The 11,772-nt window shown below is 36.9% G+C and overlaps 1 protein-coding gene across 8 annotated transcripts in view; it reads right to left on the reverse strand.

Moving 5' to 3' along the window:
* Nucleotides 1-3,548, reverse strand: part of ATRX (ATRX chromatin remodeler) — a 261,805-nt gene extending 258,257 nt beyond the window's left edge. For 4 of the 8 annotated variants that reach the window (XM_039849241.1, XM_039849194.1, XM_039849266.1 and 1 more), the window contains exon 1: nucleotides 3,299-3,462. In XM_039849241.1, coding sequence (XP_039705175.1) covers nucleotides 3,299-3,318 — 20 coding nt within the window. In that variant the 5' untranslated portion in view covers nucleotides 3,319-3,462. Of the gene's footprint in view, nucleotides 1-3,298 lie in introns of all 8 variants that reach the window. The other 4 variants (XM_039849234.1, XM_039849215.1, XM_039849224.1 and 1 more) reach the window with 2 other exon arrangements.
* Between the last annotated feature and the right edge of the window lie 8,224 nt (nucleotides 3,549-11,772).

Here is an 11,772-nt window from a genome sequence, read left to right on the forward strand (position 1 = left end):
GCACATAAATACACACAATTTCTTAGGGAAAAATTATTTCACACACCTATATCCATACAGAAATTCCTTTAAGTACTACGTTTTTCTTATTTCTAGAAATGAAATATATAACTGAAAGCTCATGGCCATTTATACAAAGGGTTGCCAATAATGAGAACTGGCCTGATCAAAATTAAAACAGAAATGTCTTTCTTTTCACCCCAACCAATAATATAACCAAACAGCTGTTATTTAAATGCTTTCAAAACCCTTTATAACATTTGCATCTACTCCCCCTCCACGGGCCTGGCTTTATGCTTTCCAAATAGTGGTAATTCAAATATTTCACAGATTTAGGTTGGTATGCAATCGTGAACTACTACCCTAACAGTGACTTTCTAAGACATTTTCCCAACATCCTTCAATTTAGACAACTTCTGCCTTTTAAAATTTAAGACCAATAACAAGTAATACTGCTGAACTTTTCAAGTAATCAGTTGCCATAAGGATTAGAATGACAAATCACATCAAATCCCCAAGATCTCATGTGAAAATAAGTTAAAGTTCACCTGTCAATCAGAAGCTTATCTTTCATAATGCCAAAAATTTGAAGAAACAAGCCAATCGTATTTAAAATAAAACAAATAACAAAAAACAACCCTTTAAAAATAATAAAACCTTTAAAGACTGAGCCACTAATTTTTCAACGTGTGATTTAGTCAGGTCATCAGTTTTTTCATCATGGACTCCTAGAAATTTTCTTTTTTTTTTTTTAATAAACACAAGTAAAAATTAGAACTAATCAAGTGCTCTACAGAAGATCTGATGAAGAAAAAAATCTGGAACTACTGTGTAACATAAGTTTAATTAAAATACATAGAAGTGATCATATTACTTGTCTCACATTAGAAGAGAATCAAGAGTGATTTGGTATTGTGGGTTCAACTCACTCAAGTATTACCTGTCAGATTATCCTTTATGATTATGGCTTTAGATGAATGACACTTCGACCTGAGACAGTTTTAAACACCCACTTGGAGCTCTTTCATAGTAAATAGTCAGGGAGCATCGCGCTTTTTAAAATTAATTCTCTACATTTATATATGTGGTTCTTTACAAGGGGTTTTTCACATAGCTTAAAGACTCTCCTAGAATTAAATGTTTCAGTTATTTTATCATCTCATTTGAACATAAGAGGCAAAATATTATAAACAGCTACAAACTCAAAAACCTACAACAAATGACCACAACAGTAGCTAACATGAGTTTCTTCCATTGTAGTACTTGGGCTAAATTAAAGTGGTCATAATCATGCTAGATTTGGCAGCTCAAGGAGGCATTAATACCTTGTGGTTAAGAACATAAGCTCTGGAGTCAAGACTGGGTTCAATTCCAGCTCCATCGATTACAAGTTGTATAACTTTAGTCAAGTTCTCTGATCTCTCTGTGCCTCAGTTTCCTCATCTTCTGTAAAATTAGGAATACCAAGTACTACCCAATAGGGTTTTGAGAATTACATACAGTAAAGGTCAACAATAATCACTCAATTTTAGTTATGATTATTACTATTACCGCCAAGATCTACAAAAATTCAAGGCCCATAAGGAAAACTGACCCTGGCATAAAATAAATAATTCAATTCAGAAAGTCTCTACATAGTTACTCTGTTCATTCCAAAGGAGAAAATCCGTTCAGAATACTCTATAGTTTTAAATGCAGATTTTGTGAAGGATAGTAAAATCTAGAGGTGCTATTTAACTGTAAGGTAAACCCTTCATGTAGAGGAACATGAGTGCCTGATAATAATCAGCCAACGAGTTGTACTGGTTACTTCTATGTGCTCAATACCCCATAAATAATAGTTTACTGTACTTGAGCCAATTAACACATTTAGAAACCAAGGCCACAATCTTTACACAACTAGGGATCTACAATCTAAGAACTAAAGTTGATTTTTTTCCTCAAGGTAAGGAAAGCATCTATCTACTGCTTGTTAATGCAGAAAAATAAGCATAATAAGTATCGCAGGCTCATTCCCAAATTCTACATGCTAGCTAGAGTGCCCTAAAAACATATAACATCCTAATAGTTACTCAAAGGCACATTTTGCCAACTATGAATGCAATTCTGATCTATGCTCCCTGTAATCTTCATTTTACCACTAGGCGACAAGGATACATCACAGAGTAGAAAAATTACTTAATTCACAAGGGATGAAAAGTCAAATGTCAAACTGCCTGAAAAGCAAGCCAGCCACCTGTGTAAAAGTGGTATACATTTCATATTAACAACTCATATTTTTAGACACTCAAGAGGTAAATCAGAAGCGCAAGAGAAAAACAGCTTCAACCTAATAATCGTGCTTGATTGTTAAGAGGCGGCCTGCCAGGCACAGCTTCCCTTGCAATAAATCTTACTTCCCATCAACCCATGTTAACCTGCGCCTCCATTCACAATGGACTAAATAAATAAAAACAGGATCTAATTACTTCTACTTGAAATTTGCCCAGAAATTGGAGAAACATTTGAGATCTGCCTTACCACCCATTAAAGCTGGTCTTCACAAAAAGTAGTATCCTGGGGTCCTCTGGAAGCAAAACCCTGCGTTAGTATCCCCTTGCCTAGAGGTAAATCCAAGGATACCCTTCAGGATCTGGAGTATAACTTGCCAGGGATATAAATACCTGGCAAGACTCACCAGTTCACCGCCCCGCCCCCTCAAAAAGAAGAAAATTAAAAAGGGCTTGTCACTAGAGGGGCTGCAGAAAAAAAATTCCGCAAAGAGAAGGTACTACTTCCCGTCTCCAGCCTTCTAAATGCCACTAAATCGTCAGGATCTCGCGTCCTCCCTCCCTCCGCCCCCTCCCCTCTTCCCACCCCCCTCCTTTCCCACCCTCCCCTTCTTCCTCATCTTTTTTGCACGCAGTTTCTAGGCCCAAGATTAGGAGGATGACCGGGATGTAAAAGGCTCGCTTCCGACTTCAGGGGGTCTCATGTCCTGCAGGCATCAAGAGATAAACAGAAGCAGCCAACTAAACTGCACCAGTTATGGGAAGCTAAGAGGAAAACGCCGACCATAGGCCGCCCCCCCACCACCGCCACCGCCACCGCCACCGCCACCGCCACCGCCACCCCACCCCTAGGCTAGGCCTACCTTCCAGGTTTACCCCAGGAGCCTCTCACCTAAAGAGAAAACGATGCCTCTTTCCGCTAAGCAACAGACAGGCTTGACCCACCAAGCCAAAGCTTTCCCAAACACCCAACTCAGAGGCGCGGAGGCCCAGACCGCTAGGACCCGTGAGACGGGGTTGCGTTTTACCTCATGGGCTCAGCAGTCATGTTTTCGCTACAACGCCTTGTCGGCTTCAGCGACCGAAGGGCGCCGCTCTACGCTGCTCGGCGCACGGTTACGATAGAAGTGCACTGAACTCTTAGTCGTCACTATAGCTGGTGCTGGATCCTCCCCACAGCTCAAAGGCCTCTACCACTGCCACCGCTGCAGGAGCCGCGGAAACAAAGCGACGCTGCCGCCGCCGCCATTTTGTTGGGCCGAGGCTCAGGCAGGAGAATTGGCGCGTCCTCCCTCTTCCTCTTTCCGTCATCCATTGGCTACCTCCTCCTCAGCGCAGATTCTTATTGGCTACGGAAATTCACCTTCTTTGGGGGCCTGTTGCTAAGGCGGTCTACGTCATTTGATCCTCTCCACCTTTTCATAGGGGGTCCAATTAGTCCCATTGACCTGAAAGCGCTAGTGACTATTTTAACTTTATTTTTAAAATGCTTTTTGATCCCTCCTCTTTTGTTGACATATTGACAAAATAACATCAACTTACATTTATTGAGAATTTACTATATGCCCAACTATACTAATTTTTATCTGGATTACCTCATATAATTCTTATACCCTTTGAGGCAGACAGCTGCTTGTTACCTACATTTTCCGGATGAGGAAACCATGACACAAAGACCCACAGTAGTGGAGTCGAGATTTAGACCAGACACCACACTTTTAACTGCTAATATACGGTGATCCTACATATTTTCTTTCCGACATTAAAGGTTATCCTCAAGTGCTTTGCTTTCCTAGATGTTCTCTATATAATATTCAGCATGCCATAAATACATGTATGTATTTATATATGTGCCATAAATACATGTGTGTATATATATTATATAAATATATAAAATTTAAGACCAACTTGAGATCTGCATACAATTCCTTCAATGTTGAATAAACTCTAAACTGCTTCTTAAAACAAACACACACACCACATTTCCCGAATCTGATGTGATGTTTACCTCACAAACCAACCAATCTAGGTCTATGTCCTCATTACAGAGATTTGGCTGGATGATCTCTGATTTCATGGTCTATAATTTAATTATCAATTGGTAATCGCTGCAAGTAGCAAATCAGTTCTCTAAAATCGAATCGTTTCAAATTTTATTTCCAACTGTATTCTACCGTACTTGTTTTAGTTAATTCTATCTGCTTTTTCTTGAAATTTACAAGTGCTCTTGTTGTGTTTAGGTGACAGAATTTCTGCTTTCTGTCGGAATAGCAAGTGATGGATGGGCCTTTTCTGAATGGAATACTTTGATAATCTGATGGGCTCAGGTAATTTTTTATTCAAGAGAAGTTTATACACATTTCAAGTTATCTTTCAAAGGTTCAGGTACCATTGCCAACTGTAGAAACCAGTCTTATGTTTCTGGTATACTGATTTACTTGTCTTCCACACGTTAAGTAGCACTTAAACGTACAATTTAGAGAAGTTATATTTTCCTCCCGGGTAAATGCGATTGATTTGAAAGGAGATCTATTTCATTACAAAACAGCACACAACTTTTAAATTAGCTCTTGGTGACAAGACTTCTTAAGACTAAGCAGCTTTAAGTGACAAATTCCACAAATAGAGAAACAATAACAAAATTATAATCACAGAATTTTAAAAATATACAATAACTCAACATAATTGTTAATTATAAAAAAGAGAATTCCTTTGCTTTTAAAGGATGACTATCAAAGTTTTACTGATGTAGGTATATTACTTTGAACAGATGAATCTCAATGAGTTTCCTTCAGCTGTATTTTAGAAGAAAGTCACTGGTACACGTGTCTCACATTATTCGAACTGCCACAGAAATCAACATAGAACCTTTTATTGAACTCTTGAACATAAGTATGTAATTTGAAAATTTGCTTATTTGCTTTGGAAGAAAGACAAATGACTTAAGAGAGCAAGTTGGACAAGACAATGGGTACTCACTCTACTAATTGTTAATAAACACTATCGCAAAATCTATTTTATGTCAAAATCATAATGCTATGGAAATATTTGTGAAATGTTAAATGCATATATCCTTAATCCAGAAATTTAACTTATAGCAATTGACCCAAGAGACACACTCTACAAGTGAAAAATAAGACATCCATAAGATTATTCTCTGCAGCATTGTTTGTCACCTCACAGCTTTGGAAACAACATAGATATTCCTCAATAGGGAACTGGTTAAATAAATTATGCTATACATACAAACAAATACCATGTAGCTCCTGAATATATATTTTTCCAAAATCAATTGCGTTTCTATGCACTAATGATGACGAATCCAAAAAAGAAATTAAGAAAACAATCCCATTTAGTGTAGCATCAAAAAGAATAAAATACTTAGGAATAAATTTAACCAAAAATATAAAAGACTTGTACATTGAAATCTATAAAACATGGCAAAAAAAAAATCAAAGAAAATGCAAATAAATGGAAAGACATCCCATCCTCATGGATTAGAAGATTTAATGTTAAAATGTCTATATTAGCCAAAGGGATCTAGATATTCAATGAAACGTCTATCAAAATCCCAATGACATTGTTTGCAGAAATAGAAAATAAAATTCTAAAATTCACCATAAACGCTCAAGGGATCTTGACTAGCCAACACAATCTTTTCTGGGTTTTTTTCTGTTGTGGTTTTTTCCTTTCCTTTTCTTGCTTTTTAAATTACATTTATTAGGGTAACATTGGTTAATAACATTGTATAATTTTCAGACATCCAAGATTATAATTTGACATCTTTGTCACCCCCAAAGTCTAGTTTCCTTCTGTTACCATATATTTAATCCCCTTTACACACTTTGCCTCCCCCCATCCCTTTTTCCTTCTGTTAGCCACAGTTCCATTGATCATAACAATGAGTTTGTTTTTGCTTTTGTTTGTTAATTTGTTACTTTGTTTTATATTACACATATGAATGAAATCATATGGTTTTCGTCTTTTTCCAAGCAAACACAATCTTGAAAAAAGAAAAGAAGAGCAAAGTTGGAAACCACATGTATCCTGATTTCAAAACATACTACAAAGCAACAATAATCAACACAGTGCGGTATTAGCATAAAGACAGATATACAGATCAATAGAATGGAAAACAGAATCCAGAAATAAATGCTTGCATATATGACTGTTGACCCTGAGAATAAATGTACCTATTAAGAAGGACTCCTGGTAAATAATTGGGTTCAAATTTATAAACAGAGTCTAGCAGCTGTTGCTAGACAGAGGCCTATTATCCTGGTTGTGCTTCAGGGAAGAGCTGCACTGAATGGCCTGCTTCTTGCACTGTGTTTCTGTCATCTGAGTCAACCCTTATAAAGGAGCTCTTAGGCTCATAAACCAACCAATGGGCTGAAGAGTTTCCCTAACTAGTCGTAGCTGTGCAGCTGTATTGTCATTTGCATCTTTACTGACCACTCAGAGTGGTTGCTTTTCAACCAATCAAGACAGTGTTTTTAGACCCAATCAAACCGTGAGGATTTGGAATTCTCAATTGCATGAAAATGGATCAATCAGGGACCAGGGGCAGGAACTTTTCTCTATGTAATCCAGTTTCACCTCTCTGCAGAGAGAACTTTCAGTTTTCAGAGAAGACTCTGTTCCCCAGCTGTAGCTGCAACACTGGCTGAAGCTGTGACACCGGAGCTGTGGCACTGGAGCTGTAACAATAGAGTGGTTTCACCTGACCTGCTTCTCCCAAGCCACATTGCCTGAGTGGTCTTTCACAAGCCGCTATGGCTGTGCTGTTTCGCACCTGAGCTTTTTCATATCCATGCTGTTCCACAGCCAAGCCATTTCACTATTCACCTGTTTTCACTGAGTAAAGTTTTTCCTTCACCATATCCCAAGTTGGGGACTCCTGTTGGTGTTGAATTGATGAAGATAAATTTCAGTTAACATGGCCAAATGATTTTCAACAAGGGTCCCAAGACAATGAAAAAAAGACGCTTGCAAAAGAGCGAAGTTGGACCGTCAACTTACATCATATATGAAAATTACCTCAAAATGGATTAAAGACCTAAACCTATAAAATTCCTAGAAGAAAACATAGGAGGAAAACTTCAGGGCATAGGATTTTGCAATGTTTCTAGGATGTGAGACCAAAAGCACAGGCAACATAAGTAAAATAGACAAATGGAACTATATCAAACTTAGAAACTACTGCACATTAAAGAAAACTATCAACAGAGTGAAAGGGAAACCTTTGGTGGGTGAAAATATTCGCAAATCATATATCTTGTAAGACTTAATATCCATAATATATAAGGAACTTCTACAACTCAGCAATGAAAAACAAATAACTTGATTTAAAAATGGGCAAAGGATTTGAATAGACAATTCTCCAAAGAAGATATACAAATGGCCAACAAACATATCAAAAGATGCTCCATGCCACTAATCATGGGAAATTCAAATCAAAACCACAATGAGATATTATCTCATGCCTGTTAGAATGGCTATCATCCAAAAGTCTTGGAGGTTAATAAAAAGAAACCCTTGTACACTGTTGGTACTAATAAAATAATATCATACTTGACTATTATCAAATGGTGCAGCTATTATGAAAAACAGCATGGAGATTCCTTAAAAAGTTAAAAACAGAATTACCATATGATCCAGCGATTCCAATTCTGGTTATATACACCAAATAATTGAAAGTGGGGTCTCAAAGAGATATTTGCACAATGATGTCAATTTTGCCATTATTTACAATAGCCAGGAGCTGGAAGAAACTAGTTTCCATCAATAGATGAATAAATAAAGGAAATGAGGTACACATATGTAATGGAATAATATGCAGCCTTAAAAAAATGGAAGTTCTTTCACATGCTACGACATAGATGAACCTCAAGGATATTATGCTAAGCAAAATCAGCCAGTCACAAAAGTACAAATACTATATAATTCCACTCATATATGAAGTATTTAAAGTAGTCAAAATCACAGAAAAAAAAAAAACTTAGGAAGGAGATTTCGGAAACATGGTCAAGTGAGAGACATCCGCAGATCTCTACCCTTGAAACAACAATAAGCTGAACATCTAAAACTCAACAAAAACACCCAAAGTGCACACCAGCAAGTCTGAGTCTGGGATATGCACACAAGAGCTACCACAGGTCAGAACCCTGGATGTCGGGTAGTGGACTGGGAGAAATAAAAAAGCAGCCTGACTCAGCCTCTGGAACTCACTGAAGCAGGAGGGCGGAGGGGAGAAGGAGCGGTGAGTTCCAGGAACGGCCCTGCCTGGGAAAGCTGTGAGCTCCCTGTGGCCGGCAGCAGGGCCCAGTCATCAGGGCAGAAAGCAGAGAAGTGAAGATGGCAGAAAAACAGCAGTTGATTGATTTTTAACACCCGCATTTGTAAAACCAAGGCTGAGCTATAGCCTCCCCATCCTCAACCCCTGAGAACCATCCTGTTAGCACACTCTGAGATAGAACACCCATAGGTAGGTTTCCTGTGGGGAATGTGAGAGAAAAACACGCCTGGGAAACTATGCTTGCTAACACTGACAGGCACAGGAAACTAAGGTGATTAAATAGCTATAGAAAATAAAGCATTTTTATGTTTTATATAAAGTTAGATCCAAGAGGATTTAGATGCCACCTAATTAAACTAAAAGAAAAATGCCTTTCTTGTGTAAATAGGAAGCAAAAGGGAGACTTTACAGGTTTTGTCTTCTTTTGTGGGGGAAGCAGAATACTCATTGTCGTCTGAAGGAGAAGGTCTCACAAGGCACCCCAGTGAAACACTGGGCAGAAGGGTGGCATCTAAGCAGCAGCAGAAAATTACAGAAAATAAGCTACAGACATAGAAATATGCGACTGAAAACAGATGACAGAGGGTCTGTACTGAAACTCATCACTGAATTCTAAATGAAACAGATTAAAGAATTTGTGATCTGAAAACACCCAGAGGAGGAGAGCAAGGAGGACACGAAACCTCAAAAAAAAAAAAAGAATAGATCTTCTAGAGATAAAAACACACTCAAGAGTTTAAAAATGAAAAAGCAAGCTTGGGAAATAGAGTCGAACACATGGAGGAAGGATCAGTGATATTGAAGACAGAAATATAGAAATAAATCAGAAAAAAGAAGAGAGAAACCGAAGAATAAAAAAGAATGAAAGAGAAATTCAAGAACTAGCTGATACCATCAGAAGAGGAAACATAAGAATAATGGACATTATCAAAGGCTAGGAAAAGGAGCAGGGACTAGAAAGCATTTTGAGAAAAACAGTTAACGAGAATTTCCCAAATCTAAGGAATGAGCTGGAGTTTGAAATTCAAGAAGTCAACAAAACACCAATTATCTCAACCCAAAAAGACCTTCACCAATACACATTGTATTAAAATTATCAAAAATCAACAACAAGACAGAATTCTCAGAGCAGCCAGGGAGAAGAAAGCAGTAACTTATAAAGGAAAACCCATTAGTTTATCGTAACTTCTCGGCACAAACCATAAAAACCAGAAAGAAATGGAATAAAATATTTAAACTATTAAGCGAAAGATACTGCCAGCTTAGAATAACATATCCAGCTAGCTCTCCTTTAGATACAAAGGAGAAATTAAGACTTTTCCAGACATACAAAAATTGAGGGTATTCTCCGCTACGAAGCCTGCATTACAGGAAATACTAAAAGGGATCAGCTCACCTAAAACAAAATGACAAAAAAAAAAAAAACATAATTAAGAGTAAAGTGACTATCAGGCAAATAGAAAGAGAGGAGTGCAATCTTTACTAAGAATAGGACATTATAAGCTTAAATAATAAGAAGAGAATTGCTATAGCAAGATAGTAATGAATGTTCAGCATACATAGGGACAAATCGAAATAACAATGACTAAAAAGGTAAGGATTCAAAGATCCAATTTCTCAAAGGGAAATGGAGATAAGGCAAATGCAGAAGAAATGATACAACTGTATATACATAACTATCTTTTACATATTCATAATGGTAACCACACACCAAAGATTCAAAACTGAAGTATAGAACATAAAACAAGAAGAAACAGAGGCAAAACCCATAAAAGTCAACAAAAATAAAAAATAAAAATAAAAATAAAAAAACCAGACACGGCTATAAGAATAAAAAAACCAAATACGGCTATAAGAAAATCTCATATTTCAATAATCACCCTGAATATAAATGCATTGAACTCACCAAAAAAAGGCACAGAGTTGCGGAATGGATCAAAAAACAAAACCCAATCATATGCTGCCTCCAGGAGACACATCTCACCTCCAAAGACAAATATAGACTCAAATTGAAAGGGTACAAAATGATATTTCAAGTAAATGGCATTCAGAGAAAAGCAGGAGTAGCAGTACTAATATCAGATGAAACAGACTTCAAAATAAAAAAGGTAAAGAAAGATATTGAGGGACACTTCATAATGATAAAGAAAATCATGCACCAAGAAGACATAACACGTATTAATATCTATGCTTCCAATCAGGGAGCCCCGAAATATGGAAAGCAATTACTAACAGAACTAAAGGGAGAAACAGACCAAAACACTATCGTAGTAGGGGACTTAAATACCCCATTGTCAGATATGGACAGATCATCCAAAGGGAAAATCAATAAGGAAATGACATCCTTAAATGACATATTAGACCAAGTGGACATAATTGACGTATACAGAGCCTTCTATCCCAAAATAGCTCTTCTCTAGTGCACATGGAATATTCTCAGGAATTGAGCACATACTGGGATACGGAAATAGCCTCAACAAATATAAAACGGTTGAAATCATACCAACCATATTCTCTGATTATAATGCTTTGAAAATAGATATCAACTGCAAAAAGAAAGCAGGAAGAACCATGAATACATAGAGATTAAACAACATGCTACTGAAGAATAACGGGGTCAGGGAAGAAATACGAAGAGAGATCAAGAGATATATAGAAATGAATGATAATGATAGTACAACATATCAAAACTTTTGGGACATGGCAAAAGTGGTCATAAAAGGAAAGTTCATATCATTACAGGCCTATCTCAGAAGACAAGAACGAGCCCAAATAAACAACCTAACACTTCAACATAAAAAACTAGAGAAGGAAGAAAGATGAAGCGTAAAGTCAGCAGAAGGAAAGAAATAATCAAAATTAGAGCAAAAATAAATGAAATTGAAAACAAACAAAAAAAATAGAAAAAATAAATGCAACAAAGAGCTGGTTCTTTGAGAAGATTAATAAAATTGAAAAACCCCTGGCTAGACTCACTAAAGAAAAAGGAGAAAGGAAAAAAATAAAGAAAATCAGGGATGAAAGGGGAAATTATGATTTATATCACAGAAATGCAAAGGATCATGCAAGAATACTATGAAAAAGTATAGAACATCAAATTTAAAAACCTAGAAAAACTGGACCACTACTTAGAAAAATACAACCTTCCTAGACTGAATCAAGAAGAACTGGAAAATCTAAATAGACCAATTAGCAATATGGAAA

Source organism: Pteropus medius, unplaced genomic scaffold, assembly GCF_902729225.1.
Source record: "Pteropus medius unplaced genomic scaffold, Ma_sr-lr_union100, whole genome shotgun sequence".
Taxonomy (NCBI): domain Eukaryota; kingdom Metazoa; phylum Chordata; class Mammalia; order Chiroptera; family Pteropodidae; genus Pteropus; species Pteropus medius.